This window comes from Protopterus annectens, chromosome 3.part1 (genome assembly GCF_019279795.1).
Source record: "Protopterus annectens isolate FY-2018-M chromosome 3.part1, PAN1.0, whole genome shotgun sequence".
Classification (NCBI taxonomy): Eukaryota; Metazoa; Chordata; order Ceratodontiformes; family Protopteridae; genus Protopterus; species Protopterus annectens.
Window position 1 is genome coordinate 1,860,350,486 of NC_056732.1, and position 21,703 is coordinate 1,860,372,188.

Sequence of the window (21,703 nt, forward strand, 5' to 3'; positions counted from 1 at the left end):
CAGCAAGAAGAGTGTCTGAACTACAGGCCCTCATGGCAGTGGAGCCCTTCATTATCTTCCATGCAGACAGGGTTTCCCTCAGGACCTTCCTTCATGCCCAAGGTGGTGTCTAGTGTGGCCCTAAATTAGTCCATTCATTTGCCTACCTTTTTTCCCTAATCCACAGAACAAAGGAGAACGAATACTGCATTCTTTGGATGTGCACAGACAACTTAGAGTCTGTTTGGACAAGACTAAGCCTCTCAGGAAATCTGAACAGCTGCTAGTTGGCTTTGCTGCAGGGGCACAGGGGAAGGCCATTTCAAAGCAAACCATTTCTAAATGGATAGCCCACTGCATTCATTTCTGCTATAAGCACCATGGAAAACCTACCCCACAGGGGATAAGATTACATTCCACCAGGGCTGCATCTACCTCGACAGCCTTTCTCAGAGGGGTCCCTACCAGGGACATCCTAGAAGCTGCTTCCTGGAGCTCTGTTCTTACCTTCACCAAGCATTACCACATGCCTATTTTTTTTAAATCCAGAGCTGGTTTTGCCACTGCAGTTTTACAGGGCCTAATAGCTGGTCATAATGCTCTCTAACTTCCTCCACCCTTCCTTAGCTTTTGGAATCTACCCAAATGTAATGACTGCAACGGTGAAACATGAAGGACATAGTACAGTTGTGTACACTTACCATAAATGTAGATGTTCGAGTGTATTCACTGTTGCAGTCCTGGTTACCCTCCGTCCAGCCCCCTGACTTCTCTTCGCTCTACCTTTCCTTCTTGTTTGGTGTATCTAAGCTTTCTGGTGTATTTGCTTTTTGTTGGAGGTATAACTTAACATATAATTGCTTACCATTATGGGGGCACCTGACATCTAGGGCAAGAAAAACTGATGTAATGGCGTCGGCTGCATGTTTTATACCCCTGACGACCTGACGTCATGGAAGAAGAGACAGCATCCGATGCAGGAATCCAAGACTTTGATATTCAGGCTGGCTGAGGGCTACCTGCAGGTAGATAACCCAAATGTAATGACTGCAACAGTGAATACACTTGAGCATCTACATTTATGGTAAGTGTACACAACTGTACTTTTCTCTTATTCTGATGTAATTCACCTGACTTCTCCTTGGCCTCTGGGGAGAATTCTTTTTAAATGTTTGACTGAGAACACCAATTATGCTTTTCTGGGAAGTTAGGGTAATTATAAGGAATTTACATACTTTGTGTAGAAAATGTAGCTGCAAAGCACATCAGATATATTGTTGTAACTCAAACAAAAGACAGTAAAATAAACCACAGATCCATTAACACATTTTAAATATAGCTAAAAGGAACACTAAGGCATAATGAGATGGCAGAGCAGGTTTTTGTTGGAGTTGTGTTCATTATTGCAGTTCTTTGTGATATCAGTTTATTGTTTACAGTGATTAGACATTAAACCACAGACCCATTAACACATTTTAAATATAGCTAAAAGGAACACTAAGGCATAATGAGATGGCAGAGCAGGTTTTTGTTGGAGTTGTGTTCATTATTGCAGTTCTTTGTGATATCAGTTTATTGTTTACAGTGATTAGACATTAACAAGGTTTGTGCGTGTGGATACACTAACATACCTATGGGTTAACAGTATAAGTTGTAAGAAAAGTCTTCTGTGCAGCTTGATTATATTTTGACACACTATTTTTTTTTTCCTTTTAAGTCAGCAGGAATGGAAACTTCGGTGTCATCCAGAGTCTGCAGTTATCCTATGGGAAACTCTGGGATGAAGGATGTGACAGAGCTCTGCCTGATGAGATGTTTATTACAAGGCAAGACCCAGTGAAGATAGAAACCAGACGTGAGAACTGTGGGCAAAGTAATGAGGAAATTGTCATGAAAAGTGAATCAGAAAAGCATCTGCACACTGAAGCAGAGGAAATGCCATGCAGCTGGCTTAACCATAGCAACACTGCAACATTTTATAGTAATAACGTAACTGATCATCTAAGTGACAGTGGGGAAAGGCAAAAGAATACCCCCCCAACACATAAACAAACACTCATTAGGCAGGATTTGGTTAAAAGTGTTATGAATGTCAAAGGTTTTACAGGTAGAAAAAAAGTAGCACTACAGAAGGTCATCCATACTGGTCAGAATATCCATACTGGTCAGAATCCCTTTACCACATGTGACAAAAGTTTTACACAGAATAATGACATGGAAGTACTTCAGAATGTCCACATTCGACAAAAGGATCATCAGAGTAGCCACACTAGCCTAACAGCCTGTAAATGTACCACATGTGACAAGAGTTTTGCGCACAAAGATAGCATGTTGAAACATCAGATACAATGTGGTCAGAAACCATATAAATGCACCATGTGTGAAAAGAGATTTGCATACAAAAACAGTATGGTGACTCATCAGAGGCTCCACAGTGGGCAGAAGCCATATAAATGCAGTGTGTGTGACAAGAGTTTTGTAGAGAAGAAGTGTTTGACGAGACATCAATATAGCCACAGTGGACAGAAGCCATATAAATGTACAATTTGTGACAAGAGTTTTGTGCTTAAGAATCAACTAGTACACCATCAGAACATGCATACAGGGAAGAAACCATATAAATGCACTATGTGTGACAAGAGTTTTGTACAGAAGATTCATATGGTGACACATCAATATATCCATACTGGGCAGAAGCCATATAAATGCACTTTGTGTGACAAGAGTTTTGTGCATAAGAGTCACCTGGTATACCATCAGAACATGCATACAGGGCAGAAACCATATAAATGTACCACGTGTGACAAGTGTTTTGCATACAAAAACAGTATGGTGATTCATCAAAGGCTCCACAGTGGGCAGAAGCCATGTAAATGCACTGTGTGTGACAAGAGTTTTGTGTGGAAGAGTCAACTGGTAGTTCATCAAAAGATGCACTCTGAACCAAAACCATATAAATGTATGACGTGTGACAAGAGTTTTTTTAATAAATGTCAATTGGTGACACACCAATATATCCATAGTGGGCAGAGGCCTTATAAATGTACAATCTGTGACAAGAGTTTTGTATGTAAGAATATCCTGGTGATACATCAATATTCCCATAGTGGGCAGAAGCCATATAAATGCACCACGTGTCATAAGAGTTTTGTATGGAATAACACGTTCATAAAAGTGCGAAGCCTAAACCGTATTATAAAAGATGCACTTGAATAAAAATCAATTGGTGACACAGAATTATATAGGAGAACCTTAATGCACATTGTACAAGAGTTTGAGCCTAAAAATTCTGTTGTCACAGATTCCCATAGTAAGCAATACCTGTGAACACAGTTTCAAGTGAGCAGAAGCAATAAGTAAACGTAACAAATTTTTAGGACAATACTTAAGAAACACAAGTTACAAGAGTTGTGCATAAAGCCCCGTTGACAAGAGTATTGGGAAGAAACCTGGTATACATCAGATGGCAAGGTTTACATCCAAAACATGCATCATGGTATCAGAGGTAATCGAAAGAAGTCGGAAGTACATGCTACTAGATAAGCCAAAAAGTCGTCCATTTCATAGATTTTTGCAAAGCGACTGGTATAAAGCATATGTATACAAGCAACCTAGAAAGGGTGATACAAAGTCACTGAGAAGCGTAAAATGCACATGGTACAGGTTAGCAGATAAAGCACATGTGTACAAGAATTGTGCAAAGGGCAATGGTCATGAGAACAGCAAAAAGGGCGAATGCAAAGTGATGCACCAAAGGGAGTAGTATCTAAGCAATACCCTAATCTTAAAATACTATGAGGTGGACCTTTTACCAATATTAAACAAGATATGAAGACTATGTAAAGAAATGATAGAAGAAAGCAAAATAAAAAGACATTGCAGGACCACTAAAGTGAAAATTTGTAGTTCAATCCCAAAATAGGAAAATATATGAGAGCCCAACGGAAGATTCTACATGGGGCTGGAAGGCCAGGAAGATCCAAAATAAAAAAGGAACCAATTAAAACATAAAGGCCAAAAGGACATGAGGATAAGAAATGATGTGAGTAAAGAAATTGAAAAGCCCAATTATGATAAAGCAGACAACCAAAAAGAAATACAGAAAGATTAAAAAAATTCCAAGGAAAAATCAAAAGCTCAAAAAATGAGAACTTTAAAAAAATTTGTTAAAAAATAAAACGTGAAAATGTATGCCAGGAAAATTTGTAGAAGGTAAAAAATAACTAGAACTAAAATTTAAAAAACTAAAAAATTTGAAAAGTATGGGAAAAAAGGAATGGGAAATGAATGATTTGATTGGAAAACCAAATAATCAGAAAAGAAAAACCAGAATAAAAGAGCACAAGAAAATACATCAAATATGGACAAAACATTCAAATAGGAAAATCAAAAGGGAAAAAAAAAGATAGAAAGTAGAAAAAAGATTAGTAAAGAGAAGTTAAAAAATAGAAGTTGAAGTTTGGAGTGCTGAAGTTTAAACAGTTAGAAGGTTTAACAGGTACCTCAAGAAGGATGAACAGGAAGTCAGGAGCACTGACAGAAAGAAGACTTTAATATGGGAAAAATTGAACAAAGATAAATAAAATTAATCAGTAAGAAAAGCAAAACCAAACAGTTAAAGAGAACACCAAAAGATTGAGGGAATAAAGTAAAGAACTGAAAATAAGAAGACGAAATAAGAAAATAAGACTAAAGAAAAGTAAAATGAGATATGAATGACTTGAAGAAACAAATAGATTTCATTTTGTTACTGTTCAGTCCATTTGGGCATCGCTTGCAGTCCTTTGGCCTGATTACAAAGTCTTTTCCTGCGCCGTTAGTCTAGTTAAAGCAGTATCAGATATAAGCTGCTCTGCCATTCCAAAGTAAGCGTGCGGCCCAAGTCGAAGCGCTGCAAGTCCGTTTCCGATCAGTTTAGTCTTTAGTAGATCCAGTCTTAACCTTTCTTAAAACCGTGGAAACTTAATTATTAAACCATGTCAGTAAAGTAACAATGTATATTTGTGGAAACTAATCTCATAAATTTGCTTCTCGCATTCCTTGCTTAGCCCACCGCTGCTATTAAACCCTTATTCAAACCCTTAATATTGGTCATTTAAATATCCAGAACTGGTCAACACCCGAAACCTGTAAAACCCAAAGAAAAATTCGAAAACAAAGTAAAACAGGCCATCCCTAAGTCCAAGCGCCAATGATGCTCTCAAAGTCGCCATTTGCCCCTACTCAGTTGCAGCCCTCTGATACCCACTACTTCAGATTCCCGAGGCCACTGAGATCCTTGTCGTGGAGCAGATGTCTTTACCTTGAACCTGCGGATGTCTCTGCTGGACAGTTCTGAGCCTCTGCATGCAATAACTTACATCTCTCTTCATTAAGGCTTAAAACATTTCCCTCCTTAGGCTTAAAACTCGCCCTATGCCTAAAAACAAACCCAAAGAGGCTAGCCTATCCTAAAAACCAACGTAAATCGAAGAACCTACTACGTATCCTCGACCTTCGATCCATAAGAAATTTGTACTGATTTACTTCGGATGCCCTAAACTTCGAATTCTGATGACAGGATCCTTCTCCTATGATCGAGAGGTCATACCTCTGCTTCCTTACGAGCATTTCTCTGGTGAAACCGATACTCTTAGGCAGCATTTTTGGGAAACAGATTACCTGACCCAAAAGCCTTCGGGACTTTACTGCACTTGAGATAGGCTTTGCATCCCTCGTACTGGCATTGAGAATCTTCTCCCAAACTGCGGCTTACAGTACCTGCTCCCAGAAAACCTTTCAAAATCCTACGTACTACTAGACTTCCTTGAACCAAGGCCATAGGTCTAGCCAATACCGGACCCTAGAAAATCCAGGGCCCTAAAACCTGCCTAGAAGAATTCCACCTGGCCAATGGGCCTAGAAGGTAGCTTTGCATTAGGCCATTCAGCTCTTAATGGCGTTAAACAGTAAAAATTCAGACCATTGAAATAAAACAAAGATTATATGATTCCTGAAGTGAAAATAAAATTAAGATGATGCATTCTACAAGTGAAAACATATTTGCAATGTGGCCTGGTCATTAGAGCCTTCTAGGAGCATCCTGGTCATGTTAAAGGCACTCTTAAGGAGCACTTTACAAATCACGTTAAACAAATTACAGATGCTCCTTAAACCAAGACGAGAAAAGCAAACTATGCAGAAGTCTTAAAGATTGGAAACAAATCAGCAATTGTTAAGATTCCTCAAAAGGTCTTCCGCCTGTAGGATTGGCCTTCTAAGTCAACTTTCGAACCCTAAGCCCTTTACCCAAACTCCAGGACCACAAATGGGCTCCATCCCAAAGTAGAAGCTAAGCCCGGGTACTTCCATCAAGCTTGAAATTCCAAGCCGGAAATTCAACTGCTTAGAAAATCACCCTGCTCAAAAAGGGAACCTTCCAAGAAAATGCTTAAAAATTTGCAAGTCATTCCCAAATCCCTCTTAACAACCTCTACCAGGTACAGATCTACCCCATCATGGGCAAGGCCAAAACATTGGCAGATCTACCCAATCAGGGGACTAAAACAAGAAATCGGGCTAAGGTTTCCAATCCTGGCCCAAAAAAAATTCCTGAGGCTCTCCTAAGACTTCTGTACCTAAAACTTTATTCCTGGCAAACTTAAAAGCCTAACTTCCTAGCCTTCCCTAATGCCAAAATTCAAAAGTACTATACACTCTTCCAACTCTGGCAAAAATCCCAAAGGGATCTGATGAAAGAAGCCTCCGTCACCATAAATCATTCCAATAGCCCTGCATATCAGGTAATCATGGTATTCAATGCCTACCCTCGCATTCTTTGCCGGAAAAATTCAAAATGCCTACCTCCTAGTTTTTGCAGGCAAAGAAAACAAAGCACCCATTACTACTGGCTAGTCAAGAAATTACCAGTCATCGATAAACATAAGCAATAAAGAAACTTAACCTGCTAAACTATTAAGGAAATAAATCACAACTATCCCTGAAGCTCCAACCCAGAGAAGCTTGAATAATTTCCCTAGTGGCATACTACGCAAAGAACCATTCTAAGCATACTTCAACCTGGGCTCAGCCCTGCTATCTCAGGAAAAACTGCAACTGGCTTATGGCCACTACATTTCTAAACCTATGAGCAACATTCAGGAACTAGAATATGATTAATAGCTAGTATCAAATTAGACCTGATGGGGAGGCCCGCCAAACTTAAAAGATGCCATTCACTTTGGCCTGACCAAACCCAACAACAAGACTCATTCATCCCTCATAAGGGCAGTGCTTCAGGCAATAACCCAGGAAATCACTTGCAGGCATGCATTAGGCAAATGTACCAAGGCAAAGCACATTCAAGAAGAATGTAGCTGTACAATGCCTAAAACTCGTGGGTCTGACTGCACTCACAGAGACTATCTGTACTCAGCTAAGGGCCTTCTATGGGTCATGATGGAACCTTCATAAGTTGCAATCAGGGCTGGAACTCGGCAAACTACTAAAATTAGACAAAAACTGTAGAAGCTGACAGCCTTCAAGGACACATTCTCGTAACAATGTGCAACGTCAGAACACATTTCGGCATAAGGAAAGACAGAACACCATCTCTTGGACTAAACAGCCGGGAACACACCTTACTACAATGACCTAGCTAAGTACCACGCAGCTAAAATGGACCTAAGCCAATCCGCCAGGTAGCTAAACAATGGAATGACCTGGAAAAATCTCATGATCAACAGTGGAAATGGAACCAAAGATAGACTTGTTGCTAAACAAATGGATCGAAAATCTAATGCCCCAAAACACATTGGAAAATGATGCCCATGCTCCCACACACGTTGCTTCTGCCTGTCCTTCACATGATAAACATCTTAATAGACAAACCAAGACAATACTCTTCCAAAGCTAGCCACAACACAGGTAACCCAAGGAAATTGTCTCTAGACCCACACCAACCTGTACCCCTCTTGCAAGTCGTCACTGGCAACAGGCACCGCCTCAAACCCTGCATCTTGCACCTGGGGCTAATTCTGCACCATCACCTAAATCAGAACTGAGACCGAGTATTCCGAGCTAGAGTCCATACCTAAAAAGCAATGTGGATCATTGGAAAAAGTGCCTGACAAAAATCATATGTGAAAATGGCAAAATTCTGATCCGCAAACAAGGGAGGACCAAAGGCCCATTTCTTTTTTCATAAAATTCTACTGCATCTTCAAAGGCTTATTTATCGACAAAACTCATCCTCGCCATCCAGCACATTAAAATCAGAGCAGCCAATCTCACACACTCAAGAATTCTCACAGGGACCTAAATTTGTATCACCCATTAGACATACGAGTCCGGAACTTAAGGCCTATGGATGAGCCTTACAAAAAGTCCTATTACAGGCCCTCATGACACCTTCTATCCCAATGACAGGTGTCCCTAGGACCAACTTCCTTTATGCCCAAGTCTTCCATCGACCTTAAGGAATATCTATCCTTGAATGCACAGACAAATAAAGTGATTGGAACAGCATCCTTAGAAATTGCTGGAACAATTTACAAGGGCAGACTAAGCCCTTGGAAAATGCCATTCATAAGCTGTAGGGCAGGATCATTCTGCAAAGAAACCCATTGAAAACTACCCCACATTGTACTTCTGCCATAGACTGGAAACTCTACCCATGAAGGACCCTTCCAGGGACACTAGAGCGCTACCGGGTTCGAATCCTTACCAGGACTCCTATTGCATACTGAAATCGACATGCTTACCAAGCATTCCGGCATATTACTAAAGTAAGCTGCTAATTCCCTCATCTTGCGACTTAGAACTGGTCCTAATGCTGATAACTGCAACCAAACTTAGTTTAGAAATTACCTAGTATACCAAAGTGAATCAATTCATAGTCAGTTCGGTACACTTACCATAACGTGATTCATTGATAACTGCATCTTTACCATGCTAAACCTGCTTATTGATATACCTTTTGGGTTACCTTGATAAACTTCTCCCTTATTGGTATTTGGAGTTAACAGAAATATTGCTACCATTTGGGGCACTCATTAGGGACAAAACTGATTAATGGATACGCAACCTATAGCCCGAAACCTTATCATAGAACACTGAGGCTACCAACAAAGACAACAATTGTCAAGCGACATGAGCACCTCAACACTAATTTAAGTAATACGCAACTGTGATAACAACAATAATGATGTAAGTGTGAAAACTAAAAGACACAACAGGAAGAATGGAAGAATATTAAGTAGAAAACCCAAAGGATAGAGCAATGGAAGCCAATGAAGATGAAACAGTGGACTTGAAGCAGAACAGAAATAGTATGGAGCCTTGCACAGGAAAACATTGAAAATCATTGAAGCAGTAAAGGGAGACGAATTCTGGAAATCTAAGCAATGGATTCAAGGATAGATAAAATGATTCACAGGAAGATGAAACATTATGAATTAAAATGAAAATGCAAAGAAAAGCTATACATTTAGAAAAGAGCTAAGAGAAAGTACACATCAGTGAAATAATGTGTAAAAAATAATTGATGAGAAGCAATAAATCTTAAGATCAAAAAGAATAAATGCAGAAGAAACAAACCCATAAATCAGAATTGAACAAAAAAGGAAAAATGCAAGAAATATGAATATAAAGTACTAAACAAGATAATAGTAAGCTAAATTATAAGGAAAATTCATACATACCAGGATTAGGAAATGGAAGGGAGAAATTGAAGCCATCAGGAGTTGAAAGAGAAAGGAAACAATTAACAAAATTACTTAGAAAGTATGAAGAGGAATATCAAAAAAACTTAGATGGCTGTATGAAATATTGCACAATATTAAAACAGTTAAGAAAATAGCAATACACCAAATAAACTAAAAAGGACAAGTTAAATGAAAATTATTGAGACCAAAAATTTAAAGAAAAGAAATAAGCAAAAATATGAAACAAAAAGATTTAAAAATAAGGGAAAAAGTATAAGGAATGAAACCCAAACAAACAAATAGTATTTGAAATAATATAAAATTAGAAATAAAAATGTAAATAATAGAGAAGTAAAGAAAGAATAAGAAGAATAAATGGTGAAACAGCAGCAGACCTATTGAATAGTTAAAATTTAAATGAACTGAGAAGTACTATTTGTAACTCTAAACATGAACACGCCATAAAGAAATACATTTTGCACTCAAAAACATCAAGCTCCCTAAAAGTAGAACAATTTCCTTCTTAGAGACTCAGGATAACAAAAGATTATGCCAATAATTTTATATGAAAAAAACAGATGGAGACAAAAGGATAAAGAAATAAAGAAAATAAATGATTTATTTTAAAAGATGAGAAATAAGTTGAACAACATAAATGATGTGAAGTTCTTGCAGACTGAAAAGGGAAGAATCTAACATGGCCTGATTACAAAAAGGCTTGGTGTTCTAAGTCATGACAATAGAATGCTTAAATCCAGGGACACCTAACTGATTCCACCAGTGATCTAATCGGTCGACCCATTGTAAAGCCCTAAAAACAAAACAATAATCCAGGCAAAAAAAAAGATATCAAATTATCAAAATTAACTGTAAACTCCCTAAAACCTTAACCCTATTAACAGGAGGCAGGGGTAAATTTGCAATGAAAACAACAAATTAAAGATTACTCATTGTATTAAAACTATGCTCATCAGATGATAACTGGATACAACCCAAATGAAAACGCTGGAAATGGAAAAAGGACCTTTAAACAAGAAAATTGCACACATGAATCAAACACAAAGAACTTGAGAAAGGAAGTGATAATCTTGAAACAGAAAGAACAAGTACTTTACAAATTAATAAAACCACTATATAATTAGGATAATACCCAAAAATGAGCTATCCACGAATCCAGCTAGAAAACAAAATTTCTCAACCAATCCACAGAAATTAGTTTGACTTTTTAAACATGTTGGATAGTAGAACTCAAACAAAAGGGAACAACCTGCTCACCAAATGTTAAAAATTTAGTGCCCAAATTTTAAAAACCAATTATGGACCCTCTTAAATTGAAAATGTTTCTTTATTCGAGGGTCTGCACAAATCTGCTAAACTCAATGGCCCAAACACACTGAAACCTCTTAACATAAGAGAATAAATTAAGTTACTACTGATTAACCTAGCCTAGGAAATTCAAAGGGTACTGCAATAAACCAGAACTAGATAAAAATCAAGCAGAACTAATAGCCAAAAAAAGCAGTCTTATGACAAGGTAGATCAATTCAGAAGGCAAGAAATGTCAAAATGCATAAATATTTGCAAACACAAAATATGGAAAAACCTCATGTAGTTTGGATCAAAGTTTAGGAATGGGTCCAAGGAAACTTTTAACAAAAGAAAATATTGGCAGCACCCAAAATAGTGGGGTTTTACACTTGCTTTCACAAATCCTTGAAATTGGGGGAAACAGACAAACCTTTTCCAAAACAGAAATGGAAACAGTCCCACCTCATTAGGCTTACAATCTCCAAAACAACTGTATAAAGAAAGGCATAATAATATGGCATAACTTGCCTTGGCTTGTCAAACAGCTTCTATTAATCTAAAATTTGGGAAGTTGAACCACAAGCATCATTCAAAAGAATAAGTCTATATCACATGAGGGTCACTTAACCACATTCAAAGATAGATGGAACGGATAGGATCCAGGAAAGAAAAGGCAGCAGGCTTCATTTAACGACTAGACAGTGATACAGTGTTGCCGAGGCAAGGACAAATCAAAAATCAATTGGCAGGCAGAACCAAAAGCAGCTTGGAAGAAAGAACCCAGACAGTTCCAAAGTACTAGGACAAAGAATATTATAAATAATCTACAGTCATATTTCCAATGTGGAAAACCATTTTCATACCCTTTTGGGAATGCAGGGTTCAACTGGGAAGAAGGGAAAAGATCTATGGCTGCACTCTGGGCAGAAGCATATATTTCAGCATACATGACAACAGTTTCATGGGAACAGTCTTTCTGCTTCTACTTGGAAGATGCATACTTTTCTGAATGGAGAAATGATAAATCAGCAGGAAAGCAGGCTTATTATTGGAGCTAAAATTTATCCTAAGTCTTTGTGAGCATTCATGAATTGGACCCTGCTTTTACAAAATCTCACCAACATAACCTTTCCTCTTAATTGAGGCATAAAATCTGAACAAAACCCATTTAAAAGCAGGTAAATGGCAAAAACTGGACAGCTTTAAAACATAAATTTGATATATAAAATGTTAGTCTGCAGGCCATTGGGATTGTAAAACCATATTCAAATTTAAATTTCCAAAATGTTTCCCCCATTCAAGATTAATTCTGGCATATTCACACAGAATGCCATTTGAAGGGCCATTCACAGCCAACCAAAAACCTTAAGGAAGTAGTTTGTCAATGACATGTAAAATACTTACATTCTACTTTTTGCCATACCCCACTTTAGATGTACAAACTGACATCATATTGCAACCTTTAAAAAACTAAAACCATACAAATAACTGAACCTAATTAAAAGAACTGTGCACCATATAATCTTAATAGGAAAGTAAAGCTGATAGAGTCATTTTTAAGCCACGTTGTCAAAAAGGCGTATGGGCTCATTCAGAAATTCTGCTCTTATATATATAAATATCAATTTGTTAGGGGTTTTGTAACAAGTCCGTAGCTCTAGGATCAGCACTGCCATACCTCTAATTCCCAACTTATACTATTTTAGTTCTCCAGGGTCTGGCTTAATCCCAAGTTTCCTCCTAAACTGTGAATTTCTGAAAAAATGGTGAATCACACAAGTAATTTTAAATAAAGTTGGGCACTTTTAATCAAAAATGTTTATTAATTAATAGAATCTTATTCTCAATTTCCTGAATACTAGCCATTTTAGGCAATATGAATATCTTTTGAGACACATTACCCCCCTGCATCAGATTAATCCGAAGAAAATTAAAAGCTCTTACGCCATATATAGGTAGCTTTTTTGAATTCCAGGGCACCCTAGTGCTCTACCTAATTAACTTCGTTCACGTTTTTTCCCATCTCTAATACTTAACAGTACTAGGAGGAGAATAAATCCAGGTTTCTGGGTCCGGACTGGCAAAATTAACAAGTTTGTGAGTTAAAACTAGAATTTTGTTCATAGTTTTTAAAATGAAAGGAACAGAAATGTATGTAATTCATAGACTGCCCTGTAAGGTACAAAATTTGTAACCTGGTGAGGACATGGGGCAAAACCATATTTAAGTCAGTAAATCCCAATCTTTTTTTAATATGAGAAGACTGCTATCACAAAAGGGTTTCCCTACTATGTAGGGAGAGTGTGAATACGTCAGTCAGTTTCAAAGCTACTGAAATCTGTGACTCTAAGGAAAAGCTAGGGTTACCCATTCTAGGCCAAGAATCCTTTGATGCCCACCACCTAGACACCCCTTAGAGGGACAAAAGGGTTAATGTACCAAATCTTATAGGCCAATATCCTTACAGAGCTCATTTTTTGCAAAAAGACATTTACTTTCGACTTACTTTGTAAACTCCATCTTTTAAAATTTCCACTTGAAATACAAAACAACACATCCACTGAACATCCAAAATCTTACTTATATTTTCTAACAGCAGTTTCCAAAACAAGGCATGCTGCAAGAAAAACTAGGGAAAACCTCAGGAGGCCTGTTGACTGTCTTCCCTTCCAAAATCACAACCATTAAAACATGTAACAAATCCAGCAAGGTTAATACCCTCAATACTTCAAAGCATCCCTGTTTAAGAATTTTTTGTGAAAGGAGCATGCAGAAAAGCTTTGCATGGAAAGCATGTGCACTGTTTGGCTTAAATGGAAAATGAGCTTGCTGTTTAAAAGCATTTGGTCCAAAAATAAGCTTGCTTTATATGAACCATGCATTTTAACATGGGGCCCTTTTAGTCCTACAAAATAAATTAAAGATCACCAAAGGGTCTTTAATTTTATGACTTCACTGTCATATTACCTAAACCCGGTATGAAACAAAAGGGTGCAGGAGGCACTATCAGGGTTAAGAAGACCCACAAAACACTTCCACCACACAACACAGGTACAGATCTGCAAAATGCCGGGCAAACAAAATTCCAAGGGTGTTTCCCAATTTGGGTTTATCCTTTGGGCCCTTTACAAACTAGGAAGTCTCCCTTCATGGAATGCTAGCCAACGAAAAAAGAAACTGGAGTTCTCTGACAGCCTAGCATGGTGAACAGACATGTACAATCAAATAAGTGGTACCCATTCTGTGCCTGAGACCTGTTTGCTTTTTACACTGTTCAAAAATCAGTACATACCACCCTATTTTCCCGATTTTGGGGCATAGAACCTCCTTAAACTGATTACATGTATGCATCTGTAAGCATGTACTTTAGATATCTGCTGACCTCTCAAGGCCCAACAAGTGAAAGTTTTAAAGCATAAAGAAAAATCTAATGGCTTCCTCCAGCCAGCAGAAGGGTGTCAGTATCAAATGGGAAGAACTCACCAGAAGGCATCAACATCCACCTCCTGAAAGGCCAAAAAAAGAAAGAATATAAGGTGAAGGATTACAAAGGGAAAAAACTGGAAAATGTATAAATGTTTACCGACGTAGAAAACTGCCGGTACAACCCAACGATAGGATCAAAGTTGTAATCCTTAAGGTGGGGAATTTAAACCCGAAGATGAAAGGTTGGACTTTACACACAATGCTTCCAAACCATTAACATGGGGAACCAAATGCGTTTGTTAAACCTAGCACAAGAGCGGCAACCAACAACGCCGTGCTCAGGCCCTAAGCAAGGTATACACAAGGTATGATAATCCCTATGCGGTATCTGTTTCCCACAAGAAATACAGTTATTCACTTTTTCTGACATCCGTAAAAATACTGAGGCAAGAAAAAACCAAAATGTTCCCAACGGGTACTTAGCCAACTCTGTTTCGGTCTGAAACTCCGGTTTCGGAAATATTTCAGTACGCCAACCTGCACTCGCAAAACTGCTTCTGCATCGGACCATGCGGCAAAAAAGACTGAGGATATGACGCCGGTCATGCGCTAGTACCCTGACGCATCGACGTCAGTCTAATGCGCCCTGACCGACGTCAGCCTTATACTCTGGTATTCGGGCCGACTGGACGCGGACTATACCCAATAGTCAGGACTGCAGCAATGGAAGACTAAGAACATCTGTAAAAAGGGGAAGAATCTAAGCATGGTATGGATTGACTATAAAAAAGCATTTGGTAGTATCCTACATTCATGGACAAAAGAATGCTTAAAAATCCATGGACATCCTACCCTGATTGGCTACATTACAGTGACCATGAAACGGTGGCAGATCATTTTGCAATTAAGCCATGATAAAGGACAAATTAGTATTCCAAGGATAACAATTCAAAGGGGGATATTCCAGGGTGACTCTTTGTCACAGCTGCTTTTTTGTCTTGCCCTTAACCCATTAAGCTGTCTACTTAACAGCTTAGGCCATAGCTATAATTTTGGCTTCTAGAAAACAACAAAGTGTAAAGACTTCTCACCTTCTCTTTGTCGATGATTAAAAACTGTATAACTCATCAGATGAGTAACTGACAACACAACTGCAAGTTGTCAAAACTTTTTCAGATGATATAAGAATGTCATTTGGTCCTGATCAATGTGCAAAAGCAACCTTTAAAGCAAGAAAATTGCAGCATCATGAAAATATCAGTTGATATAAAAGAACTTGAGCAAGAGGGAGTGTATAAATACTTGGGAATCAAGGAAAGGATCAGTAGTAAAACATGAACAAATGTGAATAAAACTTAGTAAGGAATATTTTAGGAGACTTAAATTAATCCTGAAAACAGCATTGACATCTAGGAACAAAATCCAAGCTAATAAACCAATTTACTCTTCTTGTCCTAACTGACAGTTTTGGAGTGATTGACTGGCCCCAAAACATGTTGGATAGATTAGACAGTAAAACAAGAAGGATGCTTCCTGCTCACCAAATGATTTATAAAAATCAGTGCACACCAAGATTATATGTACCCTGTATGGACCTTCTTGAAATTGATTACATGTATAGATCTGCAATCGTAGGGCTGCACACATATCTGCTAACCTCACAAGGCCCAAACATAGTGAAAGTTTTGAAACATGAAGAGAATAAATCTAAGTTGGCTTCCCTGCTTAATCTAGCAGAAGCATATTGGCGTCAAGCAGGAATGGAAATCAAACCAGAAGTAGATAAAAATCAAGCAGCAACTGAATGTGCCAAAAAAGAAAAGAAATAATATAAGGTGAAGGATCAAATGAGAAGGCAAGAAATGTGAAAAATGCATAAATATAGTTGCAAGTATAGAAAACTTATGGAAGAACCTCATGTTCATTAGGATCAAATTCAGGAATGGGTAAGGAGAGGCAAATTGAAACCAAGAGATAAAGGGTAATATTGGCAGCCCAAGATAGTGGGCTACGTACACGTTGTTTTACAAAGTCCATTGAACATGTGGGAGAAACAGACAAGTGTAGGTTTTGTAAAACAGAAGTGGAAACAGTTGCCCACCTCATTACTGGTTGCGACATACTAATGCCAAAACAACTGTATACAGAAAGGCATAATAATATGGCAAAACTTGAACTGGGGATTGTGCAAACATTATGGTATTGAAGTGTCTAAAAAACACTGTTAACATGAGCCACAAAGCATCATAGAAAATAATGAAGTCTATATCACATGGGATCACCTATTACCAACAGTTCAAAAGATAGATGTGAGAAAAACGGATATGGTGGTCCATGAAAAGAAGACAAAAGTAGCATTCTTCATTGAATTCACTAGACCCAGTGACTACAGTGTTGTGCGTACAGAGAGAGACAAAGTCATAAAATCAGAATTTGCAGGCAGAACCAAAAGCAGCTTGGAAGAAAGATACCCAGACAGTTCCAATAGTACTAGGAGCAATGCATATTATAAAAATAATCTACAGTCATATTTAGATATGTGAAAAATACATTTACCTCCTTATGGATTGCAGAAGGAGTCAACTGGGCACATTGCAGGTGCTGCGAAAAGCATCATCATAGGCTGCACTCTGGGCAGAAGCAATATAAATGCAGCATGCGTGACAACAGTTTTATGCAAAATAGTCTACTGGTTCTTCGTTGGAAGATGCATACTTGGTCTGAATGGAGAGATGATAAATCAGCAGGAAAGGAGAGCATTATTATTGGAGCTGAATTCATCCTAAAGTCTTTGTGAGCACCTTCATGAATTGGACCCTGTTTTTCACAAAATCTCACCAACATAACACCATACCTCTTATCTTGGAGGCATAAAAAATCTGAACAAAGCCCATGAAAAGTAGGTACAACTGGACAAAAATCTGGACAGTTATCAACATAAAATTTGCATGTATAAAAATGTAACTCTGCCCGCCCATATGGAATTGTGGAATACCGATATTCAAATAATTGTGAAAATGTTCCCCAATTTAATATTAATTCTGAGAATATATATTCACACAGAAATGCCATTTGAAGTCCCTTCACAGCATTAACAAAAAACCTTAAGGGAAGTAGTAGGCCAGAGACATGTAAAATACTTTACATTCTACTTTCTGCCATACCACACTTCTAGCATGTACAAACGGACATCATGTTAGCTGAACCCTTACATAAATTCATTAAAATAACATACATCAATAACTGTAACGTCATATATAAAAGAACTGTGCACCATATTAATCTTAATAGGAAAGTAAAGTCTGTCATAGCAGTCATTGATATAACAAGCCACTGTTGTCAGTAAGTGGGTATCAGCTCATTCAGAAACCTTCTGCTCTTATACTTATATAAATATCAATTTGCATTAGTAGGTTTTGTAAACAAGTCTGGTAGCTGCTGATGCTCGGCACTGACCCATACCTCTAACTATCCCCAAATTATACTCCTATTTTAGTTCTCTCCAGGACTCTCTTCTTAATCCCAATTACCTCCTAAAACTGATGACTTTTGAGAAAAGGTGGTGAATCACACAATGTATAGTGATAAATAAAGTTACACACTTCTTTTACATCAGAAAATGTTTATTAATTTGTAGGATCTTATTCTGTCAATGTCTCTGAATACTATACATATAGTGTATATATGTATATATCTACTGCACACACATTCCCTCCTGCATCAGATTAATCTGAAGAAAATTAGGACCTCTTCCTCCTTATATAGGTAGCTTTTCTGATTTCAGGACACCCTAGTGCTCTACCTTTTTTCACTCCTTTCAGTCTGTCTCTTTCATCCATCAATCTAATACTTAACAGTACTTAGGAGGAGAATACTTGCAGGTTTCTGGATCCTGATTCACAAAATTAAAAACAAGTTTTGTGTGTTAAAATCATAGTCTGGTGTGTTCATAGTTGTAATAAAATCAAAATCAAAACAAACAGAAATGTATGTAAATACCTAGACTGCCCTGTAAGACGTACAAAATTTGTATGATCTTGAGGACATGGGGTCATAAAGCATATGAAGTCAGTAAATGTAAATCTTGTTTAATATGCTAGAAGACTGCTATCAGACAACAAGGTATTCCCCTACTAGTGTAGCAGAGTGTTGAATCTTACTCCACAGTCAGTTTCACTGCATACTGAAAATCTGTAGATTACTCTAAGGAAAAAAGCTAGGCTTTCAGCATGCCAAGCCATGCAATCACTAGATGAACGAGCACCTCTACACTGATGTAGAGGGACAAAAGGCTTAATGTACAGAAGTGATCTAAATGATAGGATAATATCCTTACAGAGCTCATTCTTTGTTTCAAAACAGGACATTGTCTCTTACCCCTCAATTTGATAAAGCTGTACAGCTTTTACAATTTCCAGAACTTGAAATACATGAAACTAGGCAAAAATCCACTGATCACATCTTACATGTTACTGTATATTTTCTAACAGCAGCGGGTTTCCAAATCAAGATACCTGGCAATGACAAGAAAAACTAGAAATATTCAGGATCTGCCTCTAGCTTGACTGTCTGTTTTCCCTTCCTGTAATCACAACCATTAAAACTGGGGTTAAAAAGAGTGGGAGAAGGTTAAATCCATCAGTCAAGTAAATATAGCATCCCTGTATTAAGAATTATGAAAAAAAGAGAGCATGCAGACAAAAGCTTTGCAACATGAAGCATGTGCTGCTGTTTGATTAAAATGTAAAATGAGCTGCTGCTGTGAGAAGAAAGGCATTGTGGTGTAAAAATAAGCTTGCTGTATATGAACCACTGCATTTTATGACATCTGGGCTTTGAGTCCTACAAAATAAATTACAAAGATCACCAAAGATCATTTGAGTGCTACTGCCACTTTCATCTGTCATATTAGCTAGACCAGTGTATGAAACAAACGGCTGTAACATGCAACTCTTATCACTTTTACAACAGACTACACATGCACAGACACACACACAGCGGCTTACCAGATCTGCAATAAACACAGGCAACCATGCTTGCAGGCTGTCCTATTGGTTCATTTTGTCTGTGACAAACTAGGAAGTCTGTCTATCATTGGCTGGGCTTTTTTGCCAACAAAAGAAGAAACTGGAGTTCTCTGACAACGTAGCATCAGGTGAACAGAGATCTACAAGTTAAATCAGAGTGCTAACACAAAGTGTGGTGCTTTTGAGACCTGTTTGTTCTTTCAGTTATTTTTTATAAAAATCAGTACATACAAGACTATATATTCCCGATTCTGAAAGAGGTATGAGCCTCCTTGAAACTGATTACATGTATGGATCTGTAATCGTGGAACTCCTTAGATATCTGCTGACCTCTCAAGGCCCAAACATAGTGAAAGTTTTAAAGCATGAAGAGAACAAGTCTAAGATGGCTTCCCTCCTTAGTCCAGCAGAAGCATGTCAGTATCAAATGGGAATTGAACTCAAGCCAGAAGTGGATAAAAATCATGCAGCAACTGAATATGCCAAAAAACAAAAGAAAGAATATAAGGTGAAGGATTAGATGAGAAGGCAAGAAATGTGGAAAATGTATAAATGTAGTCGTAAGTATAGAAAACTGTTGGTACAACCTAATGTGATCAGGATCGAAAGCAGGAATGGTTAAGGAGAGGTGAATTTAAACCAAAAGATGAAAGGTTGGACTACACACACATTGGTTTGCAAAGTCCATTGAACATGTGGGAGAAACAGACAAATGCAGGTTTTGTAAAACAGAATTGGAAACAGTCGCACACCTTGTTGTGTTGTGACATACTAATGACAGAAGGACTGTATACTGAAAGGCATAATACTGTGGCAAGACTGCAGCATTTGTGATTGTGCAGACATTATAATGAAGTAGCTGAAAAACATTACAAACATGAGCCACAAAGTGTTATAGACAAGCATGAAGTTTATATTACATGGGATTACCCATTACCAACAGTTTAAAAACTAAATGCAAGAAAACCAGATATAGTATTCCATGAAAAGAAGACAAAAGTACATTAGTCATTGAAATTTGCTACAGCCAATGACTGCAGAGTCTTACATATATAAAATATTGGAAATTGCAAGCAGAAACGAGAGCAATGTGAAAGAAGGATACCCAGACAGTTCCATTAGTAGTAGGAGCCACTGTTCTTGTAAAAATAAATATACTTTCATGCTTAGATGTGTTACTGATACATGAAACTCCATATGAATTGCAGAAGGAGTCAATACTGGGTACATTGCAGGTATGAATAGCACTTCTGGCTAACATCAAGGATTGAAACAAAACTAAAATTCATGAACTTTAATCATTCTGTGACTTAGGAATGGTGTCCATTCCGGTCATGGTATTAGAAACCCACAAGACTTGGAGAAATTTAAACAAGGCAGAAACTGTACAAATGTACTAAGTGTGACAAGAGATTTACATTGAAGCATAATATGGTAGGTCACTAGAAAATCCACATTAGGTAGAAATCATGTAAATGTGCCACATGAGGCAAGGGTTTTCTAGAAAAGAGACGTAACAGTGCATGAAGCTGTCCACTGTTAAACATAAAAATGCTGTGATTAGACATCAGAGTGTCCACTTTGGACAATTCTGTTTTACTCCAGGCCCAGATGTAGTACCTAACTTTTGGTTAAAAGTATTAACATCTTTGCACAAGGATTTTTCCATGAGTAAGAACTATTTATATGCACACCCTGAACAGACATCAACCTGGCTAGCAACAGGCAAAATAATGCTCCTACTTAAGAGTGAAACTGCAAGTTACCCTAAAAATTATAGACCAATAATTAGCCTTCCAATGACATAAACTGTACACGGGAATTGATGCTGACAGAGTTTATAGTCATTTAGAATAAAACTCAATTATGGTAGTAGAAAAAAAGGGCAACACAAGAAAGTCATATGGAACAAAGGATCATTTGTTGTTAAATAAATTCATACTGGAGTACTGTAAAAAGGGGAAGAATTTAAGTATGTCATGGAATGACTATAAAAAAAAGCATTTGATAGTATCCCACATTCAAGGGGTTGGGAGGGTGGCCTATGGTTAAGGTGTTTGCCTTACAAACACAAGGTACAGGGTTTGAATCTCACAGGGGACAACTGGCTAGGCTTAAAATGGCTCACAAGGGCAGTTAGCCTAGTACTAACCTATGAACCTATTCATGGATAAAAGAGTGCTTAAAAATGTATAAGATGCACCCTACACTGATCGACTACATTACAGTGACCATGAAACAGTAGCAGACCACTTTGCAATTAAGTCATGATAAAGGACA

At 37.8% G+C, this 21,703-nt stretch overlaps 1 protein-coding gene across 1 annotated transcript in view; it reads left to right on the forward strand.

The window, feature by feature from the left end:
• Nucleotides 1-3,195, forward strand: part of LOC122797935 (gastrula zinc finger protein XlCGF57.1-like) — a 380,380-nt gene extending 377,185 nt beyond the window's left edge. Inside the window, exon 4 of the mRNA XM_044066454.1 lies at nucleotides 1,697-3,195. Within this exon, the coding sequence (XP_043922389.1) occupies nucleotides 1,697-3,195 (1,499 nt within the window). The remainder of the gene's footprint in view (nucleotides 1-1,696) is intronic.
• The last annotated feature ends 18,508 nt before the right edge of the window (nucleotides 3,196-21,703 follow it).